This window comes from Crinia signifera, chromosome 9, assembly GCF_055691185.1.
Source record: "Crinia signifera chromosome 9, ASM5569118v1, whole genome shotgun sequence".
Lineage (NCBI taxonomy): Eukaryota > Metazoa > Chordata > Amphibia > Anura > Myobatrachidae > Crinia > Crinia signifera.
Genome location: NC_139225.1, coordinates 73560984 through 73584362, shown reverse-complemented (window position 1 = coordinate 73584362; position 23379 = coordinate 73560984). Strand labels below are relative to the sequence as shown.

The 23379-nt window shown below is 44.9% G+C and overlaps 2 protein-coding genes across 2 annotated transcripts in view; one reads left to right on the top strand and one right to left on the bottom strand.

Moving 5' to 3' along the window:
• MAGT1 (magnesium transporter 1) overlaps positions 1-15931 on the bottom strand; it is a 29444-nt gene extending 13513 nt beyond the window's left edge. Inside the window, exons 1-7 of the mRNA XM_083159235.1 lie at positions 15642-15931; positions 14683-14852; positions 11338-11455; positions 7719-7859; positions 7445-7585; positions 1919-2008; positions 516-579 (exon numbers count right to left, since the gene is read on the bottom strand). Of these exons, the coding sequence (XP_083015361.1) occupies positions 516-579; positions 1919-2008; positions 7445-7585; positions 7719-7859; positions 11338-11455; positions 14683-14852; positions 15642-15725 (808 nt within the window). The 5' untranslated portion in view covers positions 15726-15931. The remainder of the gene's footprint in view (positions 1-515; positions 580-1918; positions 2009-7444; positions 7586-7718; positions 7860-11337; positions 11456-14682; positions 14853-15641) is intronic.
• Positions 15932-16761: 830 nt separating this feature from the next.
• COX7B (cytochrome c oxidase subunit 7B) lies at positions 16762-20924 on the top strand. The gene is made up of 3 exons (XM_083159234.1): positions 16762-16920; positions 18401-18525; positions 20711-20924. The coding sequence occupies exons 1-3, from the start codon at positions 16884-16886 to the stop codon at positions 20786-20788; spliced, it is 240 nt and encodes a 79-aa protein (XP_083015360.1). The 5' UTR covers positions 16762-16883; the 3' UTR covers positions 20789-20924.
• Positions 20925-23379: the final 2455 nt, after the last annotated feature.

The following is a 23379-nucleotide window of genomic DNA, read 5'->3' as shown; positions in this document are numbered from 1 at the left end:
CACAGGGAGACCAGACAGTGTCTCCCCTGTGCACAGTGAGCTGACAGGACGCGCTTCTGTCGGCTCCTGCTGCGCTAGCAGTGTGAGGATTCACTATGAGAATCCTCACACTGTGCCTACCTAGCTAGGGTAAAAGTTAATAAAACAATAAAAATCCCCTAACTACTCTAATTCTTCGGCTGCTCCTGCAGCCCTTTAGAATAGCACCCACTCCAGTGGGCACCTAACACGAACTGAAGAGTCCAGGGATGCAGTAGGGGAGGAGCCTACCCTCTAAAACTTTAGGATAGGTGCCTGGCTCCTTCGGACCCTCCTACATCCCAGTGTTGAGCTGTGTCACCAGGACCATTGAAAGAGAAACACAAATATTTAAGACATCCCTAAGATGCATCTTTCATATGCAGATATATATTAAATAATGTTGTTAGGCATGCGCATGGCAATTGCTATAGATTGCTTGTACAGCATAAAAGGGAAGGTGGAGAAACAGCACATTACCAACCAGAAAAGGATACTGAACAGTAGAACAATGTGTGTCTCTGCCACAAACTGAGCTTGGCTACTTCCATGTATATAATTCTGCAAGAACAAATACACAAAGAAACAGCAGAATACAAAAATTAATAAGGGTCATTTGTGTTTTGCTCATAAATAAAGAAATACATCCTAAAATAATGAAGGGAAACAGTAAAAGGATTGTAAACAGTGGTTTAGACAATGTTCCTGCACAGTGAAAGGGTTATTTAAGAAAGTGTTGAGTGCAGACAATTTTATGCCATTATTGGATACATGTGTTCAAGAAAGTATGGAAGTGCACAGGAGTGTTAGCAGATGTTTAGTGGGATGACCTAGTCAGAATGTAAGATGTTCCATGAACAACACACTTTATTTTTCAGGATGAGATTTAACCCTTTGAGTGCCAACATCTGAGATGTACTTTTTGTTCTAAAATGCCCAATGCTGTATTTTTTACCAAGGGCTCATTAGCTTCGTTTTATTTTGTTCTCACTAAGGTGTTGACCCTATTAGCCACAATAAATCTGTGGCCGAGAATCATATTGGCAGCGACCGTACTTTACAGCAGATAGAATGTGCACAGAAGTGCTTGCTGCCTCAAGAAGGGCGTGAGACCAGGTGCTGGCGTTATCAGCAGCGACTCGCACACTTAGCATAGAATAGGATGGATCCCTAGAACTTATTCTCACTATAGGAAGCGAGAGGACCTACTGTATAGCAGTTGCACAATGGACTTCAAGGAAACTCTTCCCACTAATTTACATTCTAATCCAATAATGCCAGTGATCCAGGCAGCTTCTAACACCCAGGATTAGCAAAAAACAAAAAAAACTCACCCACTATCCACTATCTGACAATCCTTTACAGAAAAACACCATGGTTTTAGAGCAGCTGTTCCCATTAATCCTCAAGTAGCCCCCAGTAGGTCATGTTTTGGGACACTTCTGTCTTTGTGGAAGCAGGTGGGGTAATTACTAACCCAACAAAATAGATTAACTCGCCTGTACATGACAGAAAAAAATCCTGTGACTATGAACTAGATGAAGAAAAGGTGCCCATACACTGTGTGATTCCATAGCACAGAGCAAAAAGTATGTGCTGCACATACTCTTTGATCTAGGTCCCAATCGCATGCAAATCGAGTGCAATGCCATCTAGACCAAAACCCATGAAACGATTTCACTGTGTATGGGAACCTTTACAAAAGTACACAATCACAGTAGGTCATTATCTATGCAGCTCCTATGCACAGGGGCACATAACCACCTCTAAATTAACCAAGTGGGAGAAGAGAGGGAACAATTTTTTTTTTATTGTTTAAGCAAAAACACTGTATACAGTTTTGAAAGGCATATGCATGAGTGAAGCATAACAACTATTATAAAGAGAACATTATATTTACCACTTGACCAGTGTGTGGGTTCTTGTGCGCATAAGGCGGTCCTCTAATGTGATTCCACATCTGGCCAGAAGTCATTGCTAAAACAAAGCACTGTAAAAACACAACAGAAATGTCACAAACTATTCTAAGTACTATACTGTGAAACATGTGAAATAAAAACATAAAGCTCTATATGGCATTATATATTTCTTATGGGAAAACAGGATTTTGGTACTATCACATAAATCCCTTTTGATAGGGGATGCTGGAGTTATGATGTTGTATAGACAGGCTATTACGGAGCCGGCAATTTTTTTTTTCTTTTTAGATGTAGTCGAGAATTTCTTGTTGTATCTGCGCACTGAGATTGATGTTGCGACTAGCTGCGAACACTTACGGATCTGACTGGGATCCAATCTTTTTGAACGTATATAATTTTTGTGGGTTAGTGTCGCGCTCTGTCTTAGGGCAGTATTCAATGAGAAAAGTTCTCCGTGTTTTGTGGAGAACTTGTGCTTTGTTCGCCTTGGACGGAGCATTTTGCTCTCCAAAAGCGAGCAACCCTATTCAATGTGAAATGTTCTCCGTCTTTCTAAGTGACTTTCTCCGTGTAGCAATTCTCCATCTTTTGATGGAGAGCTGGAATGTGAACTTTTAAACTAAAAGGTTTTTTTAAGAAATTTTGGTGTCAAAAAATCAGTTTTTTTTTTCTGTGAAGGGACATGTTATTTTTATTCATGTGCTTATAGCACATGAATATATATTTAATTTAAAAAAAAAAAATATATATTTTTTTTTTTTACACAGTGCAGCCAGCAGGGGGCCGGAGCGCTCGAGCCGCTCATTAGATATTCATATATTCACTGCACCCAAACGTAACTATGCACAAACGGGTGCAGTGAATACTGGGTCCCCCGCTGGCTATAGGGGGGTGCAGCCTGGGTCCTGGAGAGCCCCCCTCCCCTCCACAGTCCTCTGGAGCAGCCAGGGAGACTTTAATCTCTCTGGCTGCTTCCGGCTCCCTGAAAGCTCCCTGCTCCCTGCAGGGGTTAAGACTCTCCGCGAGTGGCGGAGAGCATCAGCCACATTGAATAGAGGGAGCAGGAGTGGCAGAGAGCCCTCCGGAACACGGAGAGTGCATGGAGAGCGAAATAAAACGCTCTCCATGCACGGAGAACTTTTTCATTGAATACTGCCCTTAATAATCAATATGCAGTGAATATACAAATATATGGGTGCATATGGCTGTATACAGTAGAAATTGGTAATAGACTCAGTATGTTTGCAATTGTAACTTACATTAAACAACGATTCAATTAAATGTACACAATTGGCCACAAAAAAAGTGTAAATTGGTCATAAGCATAAATTGGATAGTCTGTATGCTCAGTCCTAACTGTGCCCATCAAAGGTTGGTGATTTCTCCCTAGGATTGCGTATACTTTAGGAACAGTCTGATAAGTCTCTGGTTAGAGCACTTGTATAATAGTCCCTTAGGGTTATCTGAGTGCGGCGTCCCGCTGTCAGATAAGCTAGTGGATTCTTCGGGTACCCCTTTAAACAGCCAGATGTCATTCCTAGGTTTTCGGAGGAGTGTGCGGTAGGTGCAGTTTAGGGGGACCGGTGTCAGTTCTGCTTGGTGCCGTGTTGCTACGGCGTCGCACACTGCATACGTCTGCCGACAACCTGGGAACCACAATCGGCATGTGATATGCCGATACCACCTTAGGGAGAAAATCTAAACGCGTCGTGTCCTAAGCTCCGCTCTGCCTGAGATAGGTGGAGCGACAGGAGAGAGTGCTAAGCTCAGACACCCTTCTAGCCGATGCCAGGGCCAGGAGCAAGATGGTCTTCCAGGTTAGGAGACGCAAATCTACCGATTCCAAAGTGGAGGACTGGAGAAACGCCAATACCAACAGCAAGTCCCAAGGTTCCGTTGGGGCCACACCTGGGGACTGAAAACGAAGTACACATTTCAAAAAGGTCTGAACCTCCGGTAGTAAGGCCAATCTTCTGTGGAAAAACACAGAAAGTGCTGAAACTTGGACTTTTAGCGAACCTAATCGTAGGCCTGCTGAAAATCCCACCTGAAGAATACCTAAGAGGCGTGCCAGAGAGAACACCGTGGTGGGAAACTTCTTCTGTTCACACCAGTGGACATATGCTCTCCATATTCTATGATAGTGTAAGTAACTTCCTTCCGTGCCCTTAGCTTAGTAGGCATCACCTCCTCCGGAATACCCCTTCTCTTCAGTAGAGTGGTCTCAACAGCCACGCCATTAAATGTAACATCAGGAAATCGGGGTAAGTGAATGGTCCTTGAAGAAGAAGTTCTGCTCGTAGGGGAAGCCTCCAAGGTTCGTCTGCTAGCAGACGTTGAAGAAGATCTGTGTACCAGGCTTGACGGGGCCATTCTTGAGCTATCAGAATGATTGTGGTGGACTCCCTCTTGATCAGTTTGAGTAGCTGCAGAATGAGAGGGACCGGTGGGAATAGGTAAGCTAGTTTGTTGGACCACGGAGCTGACAGGGCATCCACTGCTGCTGGGTCTCTGGTGTGTGAACAATATGCTGGGAGTTTGCGATTTAATCTGGAGGCCATCAGATCGATCTGCTGAATTCCCCAACGCTGTGTGATCTGCTGAAACACAGACGGGTGTAGAGACCATTCTCCCGGGTGAAGATCCTGGCGTCTGAGGTAATCCACCTCCCAGTTCTCCACCCAGGGAATGAAAATTGCTGAAAAGGCGTCCCCCCCCATTGCAGAACCGGTCTCACCTCCTGCATGGCTTTTCGGCTTCGGGTGCCCCCCTGGTTCCTCATATATGCTACAGCCGTAGTGTTGTCGGATTGTACTCTTGGCTCTTTCCCTGAGAAGAGGAGTAGCCTGTACCAGGGCTAGGCAAATGGCCTGTAACTGCAGGACATTGATGGACAGCCTGGCTTCCTGAGCTGACCACCTGCCCTGAAATTGGTGGTTAAGAACAACCGCCCCCCAGCCTCTGAGGCTGGCGTCCGTCGTGAGGATGATCCAGTCTTAGAGGAGCCCCAAAAGGACCGAAAGGATGGTCCCGAGAATGCCCTCTTGGGCAGAGGTGGAGCCGAGGGAAGAAAAGTGGACTTTCCACCTGTGGCCTGGGCTATCAACTTGTCAAGTTCCTGTCCAAACAACACCTCCCCAGAAAAAGGCAATGCCTCCACCGCCTTTTTTATCTCGGCTTCAGCCTGCCAAGATCTAAGCCATAACATACGTCTTGCAGCAATGTAAGAGGCAGAGATTCTGGCTGCCAATTCCGCCAAATCTCTAGCCGCTTCCCCAAAATACACTGCGGACTCCTTTATGTGTTCCGCCAAGGGAACTAATTCCGCTCTAGGGCGATTAGATTGAAGACCCCTAGTTAACTCTTCTGCCCATACTGCCACTGCTCTGTTAACCCATGAGTTAACTAGAGCCGGGTGAATAAGGACCCCCACGTTACAGTAAAGTGTCGTTTCCAACCTGCGGTCAGAGGGTTTTTTAAGCGCCACCGCAGTTGGGACTGGTAACGTAGTCTTATTTGATAGTTGTGAAACCGACGTATCAGCTGGAGGGGGGTTTCCCACCTAATGCACGTTTCCTGAGGAAAAGGGTAATATATATTAAAACGCTTTGAAATTTTTTATCCAGAGTCTTCCATGCCTTAAGCAATGGAGATTCGATCTCTTCAGAAAAAGGAAAAGTAACTGAAGATCTTTTCTTTCTACTGAACAAAGATACTGGAGCAGGAGATTCCTCCTCCTCCTCCACATTAAGGATAATCTTTACCGCGGATATGAGAGCTTCAATGCCTTGAAGCTTCTCAGTGTCCTGATCCTCAACCGGCACCTCCGCTTCTTCCTGCAAAAAAAATCCACTCCTCAGGGTCTATTTCCTCCCCCTCAGCAAAATCCTGTAACAAAGCAGGCATAGTGCGCTTTTTTGTTACTCCTACAGGAGGAGCCACCTGCGGTGCAGGTACCTGCACTGTCTTAAACAAGGAATCAACCCGAATGGACCAAAGCTCGGGCCCAGGTAGGTTCAGCTGAAGATACAGCTGCCAGGTGGTTGTAAAAACGCCTCTGTCTCTACAGGACTCTGCTAATTTAGCTGCAAGAGCTGACATAATAGGAGGACATATTTGCAGCAGGGGGAGCTTTTTCACCTTGAGTCTCAGGAGAGACCCCTGATTTAGAATAACAGGGTTCACACAGATTTACCCCTTTGATATGCTGGGTAAAGTGTGCCTCACAGAGTTTACATACAAACAACTTTTGTGAGCCCTTAGAGGAGGTGCTCTTTGAAGTCATTGTTAACTCCATGCACACAGTGAAAGGAAAAACTAGGGAAAGAATAAGGCAGATAGGGGAGAGGAGCCACCAATCCCGCATTGAGCCCAGATCCCACCGAACTGTGCTACACCACACACTCCCACCCGCAGAAGAGCAGCACATAGTCTCCTTTGTGCGGTGTGGGAACAGCGCTGGATGACGAGTAGAGCCAAGCCCTTCAGTCTCCTAAAGCCTGCCTCGTGGGGAAGATGGCGCGGGGTTGTGCGCTCAAGCGTCTTCCGGGCAGCACATCCAGGTCGGCTGTCCGCGCGCTGCTCCCCAGCACGCAGTATTTGAAAATGAAGGCAGCCTCCGCCGGTCAGTGCGCCAAAGCACTCTTCAGCCTGGATCCCCCCTGGCATTGTGTGGCTACTAGCCCGCGGGTCCCGAGGAAAGCCGCACGCAGCTGCAAGGGGGACCCTTTGGTGCGGCGGCACCCGGTGGCTCTGGTCGCAGAAGAACACTGCATGCAGTGGCGACGACCTCCCAGGGGGGGTCCCTTGTCGCAGGCAGACAGCGGCTCCCTGTCTGCCTGTGTAGTTTGTTTAAAGAAAAAATAAAAAAAATTAAGTAAAAAAAATTAATAAAAATCAAGCCTCCTAAGGAGACCGGTGTCCGGGGTACCAACTCCTCAGCACTTTCAATAGGTTTTATAGGTGCATATATTATTTGTCAGTTATTGTGCTTTGGTAGATGGAATTTATTTTATACTTATTCTGAAATTATTATATAATTTATAGGATTATGAAATCTTGGTCAATTTCCCCAGCAGTGGTCGGATTACTCTATGATGGTTTAGCCACGGGTACTCCGCTAAGCTGGGACCTGGGCAATACTTACAAACCACTTCTTTAGCCACTGCTGGTGGCAGCAGGCCACGGGGCCTCGTCTCCACAGCATCTGTGGGATGCAAGCACCCAGAGACCCATGGCCCTAGCAACTGGGGACGGGGGCTCCAGACCACTACAGGTGAGACAGTTGCCCCTCAGCAGCCCCAGTGGCCAACTGTCAGCCTGTTGTTGCAGCATAAACAATTTTTAAAAATAAATAACATGGAACACCAGCTCTCCAGGCACAGTCTAAAAACTGGACATGGGAAGGGGCAGAGGGGGAGGAGTCAGTCACACATTAAAAAATGTAAATGCCCATCGTAAGGATAACTCCAGCGTCCCCTATGAATGAAAGAGGGGAAATCATTTACCATAGCGGCTAATGCCCATCCAGTCTTGTTGCACAAGAAATCCAGGTTGCTTCTCCGTAAATATACTAATCCACCAATCACAGCCAAGAGCAAACCCAGCATTAAAGGACCAGCATAATTTGGAGGCCTTATTACTCGTATCTGAAAGACATTAAAATTTAAAGTGGTAAATATTCTTGATTTATATTTATTGTTATTTTTTCTTACATTAATATGACGATGGAGCAAACTAAAATCATTACTCAATTGGATGCCTGCAGAATACAATACTTACATTAACGTCAGTCCTGTCTGCAATCCAGCGAGCCAGCTGTTCTGCAGCAAAACCTCGCACTTGTAACTCATAAGTGTCTCCTTTCTTGGGTTTTCCTTTAGGGGGGAAATTAATGAAGGTCGGAGCAGAGTTCATATTTAGCTGGAGGAACAATAAATGGTATGAACCGTCAAAGAAAGAAAGTCCAGTCTTCTAACACACAATCAGAACAGGTAAGATACTTGTTATGTTAACAAGCATAAAAGCAATTTCATACAAAAAACATCTGTCTAATGGATGCCTACCTCCATATGCAGAGTAAAACTGCAGAATATTTCCCCAAAATAGCAGCAATTTAAATAGTGCTTTAAAATTATATTTGGTAACTTACACCCCTTTCACACCAGAAATGCAGAGACTAACCCGGGAATTAAATTCCAGAATGCAGGGACATTCCCGGGTTGGGACCCATTCACACATGCTTTTGAAACGGGGACAACCCAGGTCGGCACCTTTTACACTGAACCTGGGATGACCCTGCATTTCTATGAGAATCGCATTGAAAATGGCCTTTTTTAGGCCCACAAAGATTAGGTAATTAGGGAGAGAGGTAATTAGAGATAGAGGGAGGGCGGGCCTTGGCCGACATTGCAGGCTTTCAGGGGTGAAATAGCACTGCTGGGGCCTGTTGTGCCACAGAGCTTGCAGTGTGTCTTACTTGCATGCTGTGTGATTGCCAATGCAGACATTCTTGGCTTTCAGAGGTTAAAACGCACTTCTGGGGTCTGTGGTGCCACAGAACATGCACAGTGTCTCCTTGCACGCTGTATGCTGCCTCTGGGTGTGTCTGAGCGTCCACCACAATAGGAAGTTGCCCTGCTAGCCAATCAGCATCAGCAGAGGCAACACGGGAAGGAGGGGCATGTCCCTGCACCTTTCACACCAGCCAGTAGTCCGGGAAGGACCCGGGAGCAACCCTGCTACCTAGCAGGGTTGAAATGCCGGCAAATCCCAACCCAGGAATTTAGGCTGGTGTGAAAGGGGTATTAAAGAAACCGGTATCAATGGTTTGAGAAAAGAAGAAATATGTGGGGCGCTCAAAGGTAGACAAAATGAATAACAATTTATTAAAACAAACAAACAATCCAAACACAAATAATACAATTATTAAAAACACATTAATTAATGCAACCAAAAAATGTTACCACTGGAATGTGCACACAATCATATGCAATGATCCTTTTCTTATGGGGGAAATATCTCCCAAGTGAGTCCCAATGGAGTTCTTGTTAGGGACTGTAATTGTCCAAAAGAAAAACCATATGGATTTGATTAAAGGCTGTTATGCGCATTTAGATTTAGCAATACGGCACTCTGTTTTGCTGTACATATGTCCGTGCAGTTGGGGGCAAGGACTTCTGCCTAGATGGTAAGGTAGACAGTGTCCGTCCTGCCTCCACAAGGCTCTTGCCGTACAGCAGTTGAATAAAGTAAATGGGTCAGTCAATTGACAAAAGTGCGCCGCAGCGCTCGCTCACCCCGTATGCTGCTAGGCTGTCCTGTATTTGTGCAGGGATTCAGCAGCTTGTATTATCCCGACAGCAGCCGCCTCCTTAATGCAGACCTCCCAGGGTGTATAACTCACACGGCACTCTGCCACTGCATCTGTGGTAGTGGGTAAGGGTCTGCAGCTGGAGGACGTCGTGAAACCGGCTCTGTAGATAGCGGGTGATGCAGTAACGGGGGAGTCCTTTCAGATGTCCTTTTGGAACGCATTTCGCCACACACAGGGCGGCTTTCTCAACCAGGATCTGAGTTACATCCTCCCTGACCGGCCTTAAATGCTAGTCTCCTTGATCCACACAGGTGTTTCTGATTTGTTAATCACCTACTTAGTCTCACATGGTGATTTTCCCATTTGAAGTTTAGTCTCCATGGGAGTATTAAGGTGTTCACTTGTGCTTACATATAAAAAAAGCATTTATGTTTTCAATTTAGGTGTTCACTCCAAGTGTTCTAAAATTCCATACATATCTAGTACAATAAAAAAAAAAATCTTATCTTAAATACAGGACAGCCGAGCAGCATACGGGGTGAGCGAGCGCTGTGGCGCACTTTTGTCAATTGACTGACCCATTTACTTTATTCAACTGCCGTACGGCAAGAGCCTTGTGGAGGCAGGACGGACACTGTCTACCTTACCATCTAGGCAGAAGTCCTTGCCCCCAACTGCACGGACATATGTACAGCAAAACAGAGTGCCGTATTGCTAAATCTAAATGCGCATAACAGCCTTTAATCAAATCCATATGGTTTTTCTTTTGGACAATTACAGTCCCTAACAAGAACTCCATTGGGACTCACTTGGGAGATATTTCCCCATAAGAAAAGGATCATCGCATATGATTGTGTGCACATTCCAGTGGTAACATTTTTTGTTTCGTTAATTAATGTGTTTTTAATAATTGTATTATTTGTGTTTCGATTGTTTGTTTTAATAAATTGTTATTCATCTTGTCTACCTTTGAGCGCCCCACATATTTCTTCTTTTTTCCGGTGGTTTTAGAGGTTGGCATTCCTCTTATGTGGTGGCTGCAGGGTGGCAAGCTACACCATTATAGCCTCTAGCGCCCAAGACTTAACTTCTAGTATCAATGGTTTGAGAGCTAGAACGTAGAAGTATGGAGCATATTCCTTACAGAGAGGGAAAGCACCTACCATTTTGACATCTATAGGGAAACGGTGAACATAGGCAGGGAATAACATAACATGCATTTATAATGTATGTATCGCAAAGAATAAAATAAATATTTACCAATAATTGACATTCAGAAATGTAGTAAAATAATCAACGTTCTGATACAAATAAAACTTAAATATAGCAAGCAAGGAACAGAAGTGGAAGGGTTACGAGTGAACAATGAGAGCAAGAGAAGACAACTGCAAGAGGTTGTAATAACGATTTCTATCTATATTATTGTCTCTTGCTCTGAAATCCACATAATTACAGTATATCACTATATATACACAGATTGAAAGTCAGATTATACATATGACCCCTACATATTTATTTAAATTTCAAACATTAATTCCAGTTGAATGCACAGAGCTGTCTTCATGGCATCTGGTTGGCAAAAAGGGTGACGGAAGTCAGAACACAGATGCTTTTGTGCACGAATGTGCGTCTTAATAACAATGCAATAAAACCGATTCATGAGACTACACTGATCGATGTACGATATGCGCATATCTATGTGTGACTAAGTCTGTATACTAAGCACAGCGGAACTTGGCATGGAAAAAATAAAAAAGCTTGGTCGGTTTCATCGTATTTACTTTATATTCAGATTCAAACAGACATACACACGTCACACATCAAATGAATTAGTGCGGTCTTAAGAGGCTTTATCGCATCACATTGCAATTAAGATGCAGATCCATGTTAACAAGGTGGTTGGCACAAGTCAAGATGTATGGGACCTGTTCGAACAATAAGGGAAGTTTGACATAATACACAATAGAGTAATAGGACATATCCGTATAACAGGTAGGTAGGTAGGTACACAACCTCATATTTTATTAACATACACTTAAGACTTTGCAGCATAGAAAAAAGAAAACCTTACAAATTATATCTTACCATTTGAAAGACATCTGATCCCTCATCAAAATCCACCATAGCAAAGAAAATCCTATTTGTAAATGCACTTGAGTAACGCCAGGAATTTGCCAGTATCTGGAACTCTTCATCGGCTTGCCTTTTTATAGAAAAAGAACAGTGTCAGCAGAAAATACTTTAAAAAGTTATGTCGAACATTGTAGAACGTTTTAAATGACCATACCACTATACACTGTATACACCTTTGCAGCGCACCCAACATGGCTGCCTCATCTAGTTTACTTGTGCATGGGATGAAAATACATTGACTTTACCCTACACTGCAATCATCTAATTTTGTGTAATTTCATCTAGGGCCAACCTATTCCACCCAGGGTAATACTACGTAGTGCACCAAATATGGCTGCCTCCCATTATACCTTAAAAACCTTGAAAGGGCTCATTCATACAGCCCGAAACACGTTGGTGGTTGGAGGAGAAAGTGAATACCCTAGAGGTTTGTGGTTAGGTGCTGGTTGCGATCTTCAGCAAACTGGGTGGCCTTCTATCTGGATTGGAAGGTACCCAGACCAACACATACCTTGGGATTCCCTTCCCACATTTTTTTTAGACTTGGTTTTATCTGTCTTATCGTTTTGGAAATAAATTTTGTATTTTTACTAAAAACATTTTGAAGTCAGCTGTCCACCTGTGTTCTGTGAGGAGAAGGGTCGGATGCAAAGAAACCTTTCAGCGCACATAGGGCACCTATTCCTGGTGAGTGGACACCTCAAGGGGTTCCTGTTGATGTTATCTGTCTGGTTATCAGTTGTTGTGTATGCAGAGGTCACGAGAATCTAAAGAAACCGTTAAATGCACATAGGGAAATTCTCCCAGGTCAGTCTTACATTTCTTTAAGAACGACTGGACGGAAGAATTGTGGATATATATCCCATTGGTGATAGGACTCCATCATCCAATTAAGAGGGGACTGCAGCGCCATTTACTACACCATTTTTGTTTGTTGTATGGTTAAAGATTCAGGAATCTTTGGGTGTTGTATAGGCTGCAGCAGTTCAGGCGCTGTCACTATTTTCTTTCTTTGTTCGAGTGTCCCATTATACCTTGATAGAGTGGAATGCAAAACCCTTGGAAGTTATTACCCAAAATAGAAGATGCAAGCAGTGGGTCTCTGCGCAGTAATAGCAGCCTAGAGATTCGGACGAAATTAGGACCGCACCACTCCACCAAAACTGTTGAATAAATCAGCCAAACAAGGTGCTATAGCAGGCTTCCCCAACCACGGTCCTCAAGGCACACCAACAGCGCAGATGGTTAATCAGAATCACTCGGATACTAATTAAGTCACCTGTGCTGAAGCCTGGATATCACTAAAACCTGCACTGTTGGTGTGCCTTGAGGTCTGTGGTTGGAAAAGCCTGCGCTACAGAATAAAAGTGAAGATGACTTTCCTTGTGAGTGTGCAAGTAGATCCTTTTCTTCAGCTCAGGAACATATGAACAAATGTAAAAAGAGGAAATAACCACATATCCTCCTGCGATATTGGGGAACAGAATTGGACTCTATTCAATACTACTTCGACAACAAAAATGCCAGTATACAGCAATGAGGTGGGGGTGATCATACTCACCAGTAATGACAAAGATGTGTTCATATGTTTCTGAACTGAAGGAGAGGGATCCACTTGCACAATTACAAGGGACGTATTCTTTACTTTTATTCTGCAGCGCATTGTGTATTATCCAAAATCTATTCAGGAGGGGGGGGCCTGGACTGCACACCCTAGCTACTAATAATGGGATGCGCTACCTAACTGACACTCAGTATTACAACATAGGAACAGAATAGCAGGTGCACCATTCACCATTTACATTTTTATATAGAACATATGAGGTTCTTGCCATAGTATTAGGCAATAGTATGAGCCTGCCCACCACTCGTCAAGGTGACTGACGAGAGGTGGGCAGGTTCATACTATTGGCCAATACTATGGCAAGAACCTCATATATTATATATAAACATTTAAATGGTGTACCAGCTATTCTGTTCCTATGTTATATTATCCAAAATGCCTGCACCAACACTGCATTGTGCCTGTGTGACTTGTCTACTGCAGTTCTACCTAAATCCTATCTGGGCGCCCGATTTTTTCATTGTATTGCATCGCACTACTTAAGGCATGCGATGCGATTTTTCATTGTAAAGACCACCCCCACTATCCAACTACGCGTGGAGTTGATTTTATATAGTGTGGCGAGCTCAGCGAGCCCGAAGCGTGGCGAGCGCAGCGAGCCCCGTGAGGGGACGCAGAACACATGTAAAGTAATCCGCGTCCCCTCGCCACACTATATAAAATCAACTCCATGCGTAGTTGGATAGTGGGGGTATGAAATCAACCATGGCTAACTACACAATGAAAAATCGGGTCTTTACAATGAAAAATCGCATTGCATTGCATGCCTTAAGCAGTGGCATGCAATGAAAAAAATCGGGCACCCAGATAATACACAAGTACCCATTGTTTTGATGTCTGTAAACGCCTTGATCTTGTTGGAGAAAGTGCACTATATTAAACAAAAAAAAACAACAACAACAATGCGTTACTTAATCAGGGCAATCCCTCTGCAGAGCATAACCAGTGTTATGGCCATATGGTATGATTGATACAGAGCTTAGTCAACAGCACCCCAAAGCTAGCTTAGTATTGAGGCAATATTGGCTGAGCTCTGTGGCAGTCACATAACAGCAATGCTGGGTACGCTATACTGAGCTCTTGCTCTGGGGGAAGCTATCAAGTGGAGACCTGCCTCTAAAAGACAGGGGAGGGATCTCCAATAGAAAGTAAAGATGTGAATGTGCCTCAGAGTCGAGCTTCACTGAGGTTACTTTGACAGGTACAGATCTAACAGAGCCCTATCAAGGGTCTTGTTACATTTATTGGCAAAGAAAAAATAGCCCACCAACCAGCGCCTAGGTGACCTCACCTCTGGTGGATCACTAATAAAAAGTTTGAATCTAGGAAGCGGAATCCCAAAAAGCGCTGTTGGGCAAGTATTTCTTATCCAATAAATATACCAAGAACCTCAATATTACTCGATGCTAGTTTGCAGCATTTATTAGAATTATTATAGAGTGTGAATCAGCAAAATGTTTCATTAATTAGGATGTTTCAGTCAAAGATCCCCCTTCCATATGTAAAAGGTGCGTACACAAGGGCAAAAAAAACAAATCTTTGGCAATATGAATCTGCTGCGCTACATAAGAAACTGTAAAAAAATAATAAAGGTCATTCACAGAACCTATTGTAAAGGAGGAAAGGTAATGTACTAAAAGTTTGTAAATAAATAAGGTTGTTCAGATGCTTACTTGCACACAGCACACTGCCTGTGTGACTGGAGAGCGGTGAACATTACAACCACTGAATAGTTCCTCGGTGGAGCCTTGATAAGACGCCGGAATTTGTCCCCATTCATGCGAATGACAGGTCTCTTACTGGCCCAATCCATGAGCTGACTTACCTTTTCTGATAAAACCATCTAAAACAGCAAACAGCAAAATTAGTAATAGAGCCCCAGTATGCATTGCTCCACAGCACAAAACAGACAACATGTAGTGTTCATTCTAGCACCTAGCACTCTAGCGCATCGCTATGCAAAGCTGTCCCCAAAGCCGCTCATCTGCTGGTAGTACCAGCAGATGAGCAGCTTTCCCAACAATGATGCAGGGCCCACATCACCGGCGGGCCATACGCACTGGGTGGCTTTGGGCTGAAAGCCGCTGAAACTTGCGGTTTTGAGCAGTTTTCAGCTCAAAGCTGCCCAGAGTGTATGGGCCTTTAAGCCTGGCGAAGATAGAAAGTCGAAGGTTATAACACACCAGCCAAATACATCTGTGTGTACAAATCTTTCACTGTCCCTTCTTGAAATGTGTGTGTGTGTGTGTGTGTGTGTGTGTGTGTGTGTGTGTGTGTGTGTGTGTGTGTGTGTGTGTGTGTGTGTGTGTGTGTGTGTGTGTGTGTGTGTGTGTGTGTGTGTGTGTGTGTGTGTGTGTGTGTGTGTGTGGTCTCAGCACCAGTAAATAAAGAAGCAACCTGACAGCACCGAGCGTGCAACCACTGCAAACAAGCCATTAGATACTAATATTACATGCATGACTGCTGCTAAGTAACCAGTGCACAGATATTGTGCAAACCTCATTAGTGTGTCGGCACTGCTCCTACAATGTGGCCACCAGACAGTGAGTGGCCACCAGACAGTGAGTGACCCCCCGATACCTGACAGCAGGGACAACACAACTGACGCACACTGCCTCAGCCACACTCCCACCTCCTTTTTCTTCTGTCCATCAGAGAGACCCCCGCACAGAGCGAGCAGGATCCCCCCGGTCAGCAGCACTCGCACTGACGACATATTCCTCTCCCGGCTAAACTTTCCACAACCAGGAAAGAGAAGCAGCAGTAGGCGTCATTGCGTCATTACGCCAGTCTGTAGCGCCGGTGTCTGATTGGAAGGTGCTGTGTGAGCTGCCAATTAGTGGCTGTCTAGCTGTTACTGTCCTATTTGTCAGCTGCCTAGTAGGAGGAGTCGGAATATCGGCAAATCGGCAATGAATGGTGTGTCGCGCACGCAGAACAGCTAAGCTAATGAACTGCAGTAGTGCTTCCTCGTTCACCTGCAGCGAAAGACTAAGCTAGTCTGTGTGTAGCAGCTTGTTGTAACAAGAGTATTCCAGGCAGGAGTCGCCCACATTCATAGAACTACATTATGTCAGGAGGGAAAGCACTTGCGGAGAAGGTTTTATCAGGACATGACATTCCCTTCTCCTCACTTTTATGGCCCTGTAATCCCTCCTTCTCACAGATGTCGCGTCCCTAGGGATGGGTAATAATTTGCTGTTTCATCGGTAACATCGGATTTATTGTTCCAAATTCCAATGTTCGATGTTTAACCCTGCAATGTTGCAGATCAAATGTTTCCTCAAAATCACTAGATTTCTCCCCAGATGTTTTTCTCCATTTTCCAATGTTTTTTTTCTTTTGTGTGTCACTGTGTGGTGCTGTCACTGCTTTGGGCAGCCAGCTCACTCCTTGTTTTATATTCACTGACAACTTAAAAAAAAGATACAAAACAGTAACAAACTGTGACTGGGCGCGTGTGTGTGCTCTCTGGTGCTGCGCTGCATACCTCCCCACATGATGGGGACATAATGCTCTGTTCCTGGACTTTCTTCTTAATGCATGATTACCTTCATCTGTGTTGTTGAACAAAGGTGCTTCAACACAGGTGATGGCAATCATGCTTTAAGAGGGAAGTGCAGGAGCAGAGCAATATGTCCCTCCTGGAGAAGGTCATGTTGGGAGGTATGCTTATCCCTACACTTTCTGTAAAATGCTTAGTACAAAAACTCCGCTTCCTTAGTAGTACTACAAATCCCGACATGCCCCGCGCCCGGTGTATTTCCGGAGTACCGTTCAGGGGCGTGTATAAGCGACCGGATATCCGCTCTGCCATTTTGTTTTATCCAATTTGTTTCAAGGGTAATACAGGGAAGTACCGGTAGCAGCAGTGATGTTCCCTCTGGCGAGATCCGCGCTCTCTGTGGCCGGTAAGGCGCTGTTGGTCCTGCTTGTCGGGGTGCAGGGAGTATTCTGCCTGGTGCCGCGGGAAGGGCCTGTACTCCGAGAATGTCATACATTATATTGCTGTATACGGCTACTGTCGCCCACGTCTGGCGCTGGCACCAGCTGGGTGTTTTGCAGTTGAAGTTTCTCATTGACCTACAGTATGCTGCACAGCCGATGGGAGCCCACTGCCTCGGCGATATACCTGCTACATTATGCTGTAAATGTCATTTCTTCCAGTCCGGTTATATGCTGCGTCTTCTTGGCTTCAAGGACGGTCCGGTTTATAAGCTGTGCTATGTTCCTTTGCAGTGCTGCTGCAGCAACTCCTATGACATGGGCATGCTGTGTGGTGCCCGGTCACCTTGAAGGTGGTGCATAACTGTCATTGCTCTTCCCTGGCCGTAATGGGCGCAACTGCTTGTATGCACACAGATAGATATATATATATATATATATATATATATATATATATATATATATATATATATATATATATATATATATATATATATATATAATTTCTCCCTCTTCCAGCCTACCATTGTAAGATTTGCCGCAGGTGTGATGGGGTATGTGTGGCTTACTCTGCCATTGGCTGTTATGTGTAGGTAAAATTAAGTGGTTTCATTATGTGGACACATAAGAGCTTGAAGCAAATTCTTCAAAAGCTAGATGTAGTTTCACTTGCTGCCAACAGATGGCAGTGTTTTAGTGGCACACGGCTGGGTCTATTATATTGCTGTTGATGCAAAAAATAAAACTCCTGAAAATAATTTCATTCAAGATTGTATTTATTGGCAGGAAATTAGTAAGTATTGATCCACACACTTAATGCACAGAGGTTTTTTTTTTTTTTTTTTTTTTTTTTTTTTTCCAAGGACACTTTTGCTGGACGAACTGCCAACTGCCAAAAGGACATTCTGAGCTTACAGTAGCTGTTTAAACACTTCATGCAGCAGAGCCATACAGGGGGGTGATACAATCCAAGAGGGCCATATATTGCTGTAAATCCTTCCCCCAGTGCAATGCAGCCCCACCGCCCACACCACCTTCATGGAATGTCTATTAAAAACACTCAAGAAATAGGACATGGTTTAAACACCACATTATCATTTCAGGCATCCATTGTTGAACTGAGCATAAGACTATCCTATTTATGCATTGGCAGGAAACAGAATTTGTTTAAATACACTTAAAATGCAATGATACCTGTATGTTTTAGTAAATGAGCTTCATAATTAAAGCTGCTATCAAAACCTTTCAATTCATATGCAATGTAAAGATTTTCTACAGTTCAGCTTCATGAACCTGATCTTGTGGATCACTAATCCAGTAAGCAACTAGTGTGGTTTCTTTTTAATTAGCTAATGCCTGTGTCTAGTATTGTAGTCCATTTATGTTGAGTGTTTTTTTGTTTTTTTTGTTTTTTTTTTTTAATGCTAATCTTACCTTCACTTTCAGTTCGTGGCTTTCAGAGACCTATCTCAAGACAGGCCCATCACAAAGCTGGACCAGACTTCCATGACAAGTATGGAAATATAATTCTGCTGTCTGGTACAGTGTTCTGTGCTTCTATCTGGGGCTATGTGAGTATTGTTATAAATTATTTACTTGGTGTCACGAGGCAAACACTGCTTTTCATTGGTCAGAATATAGGATAACACAATGTTACAACCAAGACATGGTGGGGTAAATAAGAAGTGAACAGTGCATTACTCATTAACTATAGCTACTAATGACTAGTCTGGGTGATGGAGGGGGTAGTAGGTAGCAAATCTGCACTAGGTGAACCTGTTGCCAACAAATGGGTGGACAGATTAAATCGGAGTTGCAGGTAAGAGCCAAAGTAACAATCACCCTAGCAACCTCTGCTCTATCTGGCATCCCTGGTGCTGTAACGTTCAACAATGTAAAGTGTCTGTAAATACCAACATAGAGCAACAAACTGAGCCTACAGATTCCTATTACATTTTATTGAGGGAGATTTAAAAATGGCAACAAGCAGCACACCCAAGGATAGCCAGGAGTACAGCTGTACATGACTCGGGTAATGTAACATTTCTATATGGTTTACCTTAATGTAGAAATCACTTTATTAGCTTTCTGAGTTGGTTTGCTACTTCTAAAATATCGCTGGTGGGGAATCTACATTACTAATACCCCTTTCAGGCAAAGTCCCAGAAATTTTTCAGCTCCAGGCAGGTAGACCCAGCATGCACGCAATGCGCAAGTATGGTGCACTGAGCAAGGCGCACCTCACCTGTGCCCCAAAAAAGGTCCATTTCTTATGACACTGTATATATCCGGGATAACCAGGCTTCTGTGTGAAAGGGGTCGACCTGGGAAATTCCCAGGTTAAATGTGCCGTCCCCTACCTGGGGTGTTTTTTTTTTTTTTTTTTTTTTTGTATTTTTATGTCTGAAAATGGTATAACTTTTCTGTATTCTTATGGTGACCATTGCTTCGATGTGTGTCAGATAGCCAGTAGGCTTTACCAGCTGTGATAAATTGATCACAACTCAGTCGGTGGTGAAAGCAATCTCAAAATTTATTCCTGGCGGGGACAAGTTTCTTAAAGGGTTCAAAACTAAGGGGTCTGTAACAAATCAGGGGTGATTATAATAGCGTTTTGTGTTATACATCAGAACATTTCTTATCCTGTTACATTCTAAAGCAGATTGGAGCGACAGGGAGCATTTCATTGTACAGCTGGCCTCCTCAAATGTTGCTTTTTGTCTTTGACGGTCATGAGCTAGTTTATATAGATGCAATATAAAAACTGTGGATACAAATCTACTGCAGAAGATTTGTTTAATAATATTTAACTTAACCATAAGAACATTAGTTAAAATAAAATGCAATGGTTTTGACCAGATCCAAGAGTCTGCATGGGCAATGCTAGGTTTAGATCAGTGGTAGCCAACTCCAGTCCTTGAGAGCTACTAACAGTTCACATTTTCCAGACAACCTAGCTGCTGCACTCATTACTCAATGACACATTTTAAAAGATCCACAGGTGGAGCTAATTACTTCACTTGTGATTCTGTGAGGAGATCTGGAAAACATTAACTGTTGGTAGCTCTCGAGGACTGGAGTTGGCTACCCCAGTTTTAGATCGATCACTGGTAGTAGGAAAGAATTACCTTGATGATTTCATTAGTTCTATACTATTAATGCACTAGGTGTGATTCGGCCACATACACTGTGGTTTTTATTCAAGTGCACCTCTATAAATTAGAATTAATAATATAAACTGTCATTGCTGTGAGACAGTCACTCTTGACATGTGGGTTATTGTGTCCTGCGAGTTGAACAGTTGGCCTCCAGAGTTCTGAATTTGAGAGACCAGCCCATGTACCCATTTTTTTTTTTTTTTTTTTAGGCAATTCATGTTCATTCTAGCACCCTGCACCTTTCCAAAATAAATGAGATGTCACTCTCTGCTGTGGTGCTTCTAGCCCAGACTGATCTGTATTTCAACAGAGATACAGATCAAACTGTGCAAAACAGCTTGTGAAACCACAGGCAATAGAGGAACTGCATGGATTTTGAAAGGAGCAGGGTGGTAGAATGAACACTGTGGGGTTTTCAATCTGTGACTATTTGCTCCTTTTTACAATCAATCTATTCTGTATGACAAATTAGGTGCAAGACAAGTTGCAGAGCATTGTTTCATTTATCTGCATTTATAGGTCCCGGTGTGCCTGGATAAATGTAAATTCATATGCGTTGTTTTAATTGGTAATGCTGACTTTGTTTCTATTATACTAGGTGATAACACAGACAGGAATTTGCTGGAACTTATCTCCAGTTGGCAGAATTACGCCAAAGGAATGGCGGGATCAATAGGAGTCGAAGTTATTTTAAACCTACCCCAGTACTTCAACAAGTATATGCTTTGTATATACAAGACTGATTTGCAACCTCCATAACACTTCATATGTTAACGAGGTTCATGTTGTAATAAATTTAAAACCTAAAGTGATGTGTTGTGGCTTGTTTGGAATTATTCAGTATTGTGTGTGTTTTTTTTATTTCTCCTTCATCCTTGGGGACACTGAAGTCTACGCTGGGGAATAGAGTGGTGTATCGGAGGAGTCGGCACTTTAAGAAACTTGAACTGTGGTATGGCTCCTCCCCCTCTAAGACCTCAGTCTTAGTTTAGTGCCCGGAGGAGTCGGATCCTTGGGCAAGGGGCTCCGTTTGGGGCCTTTTTTGTTTTTTGCTTGTTTATATATGAGACAGGCAGCCAGCGCGTGCCGGCTGCCTGCGACGTGGGATAGCTCTCCGGGGGGTCAGAGCGGCACCGCTTGCGGCGCACGCGGCTGACTCTGGTCACGGACGCATCGGCGTCTGGGTCCCGCCACAGCTGCCTGCGGCTTGTGTTACGGGGCCGCGACCTAGTCGCCCGCCGGAGAGAGCAGGGCGTGCGAGCACATAGCGCTGGGTGACGGCTGGACCAGGGTTAATTCGCTGGTCCAGCAGGGAGCAGACAGCCAATCAGCGCCGCTGTGTACAGCGCGCGCTCTGATGAGGACGGAAGGGGCGGACCTGTGAGTGGTCGCGTCCTAGCTGCAGTCCTCAGCGTCAGACGCCGGTGCCTGCCACGCTGCTCCCTTGTCTGCTGTGCCTCTACAGTTCTCTGGAACAGGACAGCAGGACGCTTTCTCTCCCTCTTCAGCCTGGATATTATTGAATGCTGCGCTGGGTGAGTGGAGGGGATTTTCTCTTGTGAGACTTCCCCGCTGGAGAGATTATCAGGTGGGCCTAATTCGGGGAAGGTGCGCTCCTCTCCCCCTATTAGTTTGGTGCTTTTGCTCTTGGTGTGGGGTCCTTGTGGGGGCTCACTTTGTCTGGCGTATTTCACCTCCTTCCACCTGTGTGTAAGGTGTGTGTGTGTGTGTGTGCAGATGGCAACCAAGTCTCAGTCAAAAGCTTCTCCAAAGCTGTTTGTATGCACTAAGTGTGAGCAACAGTTTACGCAGCATGTGAAGGGTGTATCCTTGTGTAAGGATTGCTTCAAAGGGGATGCTGGGCAGAGTCAGGTCCCTATTCTGAACACTGAGGGAGTTACCAGTGTGTTAGCCACTCTGGCATCAGAGATGGCTGCGTCTCGCAGGGACAGGGAGTCATTGCATGTGCAACTGGCTTCCATGTCTGCTGCGGAGCCTACCTGGGCCAGAGAACTGATTACATCAGTGAAGGCGTTGGTCCAAACCACTGTGGTGCCTTCAGGGTCCGCAAGTGCTCCACCTCCCCTGAGGAAAAGAAGTGTTCCTTTATTGTTACAGGGAGATACTTCAGAGGATGAACCGGGGGACCCTCTAGAAGGGGATATGTTTCAGGAGGATCCTATAGATCCGGTGGAGGACGTTCCTCAGGAGGAGGCCCAGGGTATAGAGGCCCTCATTCAGGCTATTAAATCTACCCTCAATGTTAGCGAGCAGGAGCCGCCGACGCAGGTCTCTATTTTTGGGAGGTCTGCTAAGGCAGTGGTCAACTTCCCAGAGTCTATGGAATTGGAGAAACCTCTTCTAGATATTTGGAGGTCTCCAGAAAAAAAGTTTCAGTTATCTAAACGGTTTAAGGCCTCTTACCCATTTGCTCCGGAGGCTAGGGCAAAATGGGAGACTCCGCCGTTGGCAGACGCGTCAGTGTCAAAGCTTTCCAAGAAAGCGGCACTTCCCATTCCTGGGGCAGTGGCCCTCAAGGAGGCGCCAGATAGGCGTCTAGAGGCGGGGCTTAAGCAGATTTTTTCAACCGCAGGTGTGTCACTTCGGCCCATTCTTGTGATTTCCTGGGTCAGTAGGGCCATGGAGAAATGGGCCGAGGATTTGTCTAAAGGTCTGAATGATCAGGGCTCGTCTGAGGCGTTCATTCAGTTAGCAGAACAGATGCGGGAATCTGCGATGTATATTGGAGAGGCTGCAAGGGATTCTGCGGCTCTGGTGGCAAGGATTTCTGCTCAGTCCATTACGGCTAGGAGGTCATTGTGGCTTAAGTCCTGGCAAGCGGAGGCGGACATTAAAAAGGCGGTAGAGGCTCTTCCGTTTACGGGAGAGGTCTTATTTGGGCCGGAGTTAGACAAGTTGATTTCTCTGGCCACAGGTGGCAAATCAACTTTCCTGCCTTCCGCGGCCCCTCCTCCCAAAAAGCCTTATCAAGGCCCGGCTTTTCGCTCCTTTCGGGGGGCACCTAAGTTCAGAGGTAAGTCCAGAGGATCCTTTACCGCTTCTCGTGGCAGATGCAGAGGTGGAGCAACCACTTCCTCAGGACCAGCCGCTCGGCGCGCAGACGTCAAGCAAACCGAAAAGCCCGCAGCATGACTCCCGGCCCTCCTACCTGGGGGATCCCAGAGTAGGGGCTCGCCTGTTGGACTTCCGGCAGGCCTGGGAGGGGTCTTGCAAGGACAAGTGGGTTCTGTCCGTCATTGCGCAGGG

Excerpts from the sequence above, each read along its gene's own strand:
- COX7B (XM_083159234.1), top strand. The coding sequence starts at position 16,884 with ATGTTCCCTCTGGCGAGATCCGCGCTCTCTGTGGCCG. Across the intron at positions 16,921-18,400 it reads ATCCGCGCTCTCTGTGGCCG|TTCGTGGCTTTCAGAGACCT; the intron begins GTAAGGCGCTGT and ends CTTCACTTTCAG. Across the intron at positions 18,526-20,710 it reads GTGCTTCTATCTGGGGCTAT|GTGATAACACAGACAGGAAT; the intron begins GTGAGTATTGTT and ends CTATTATACTAG.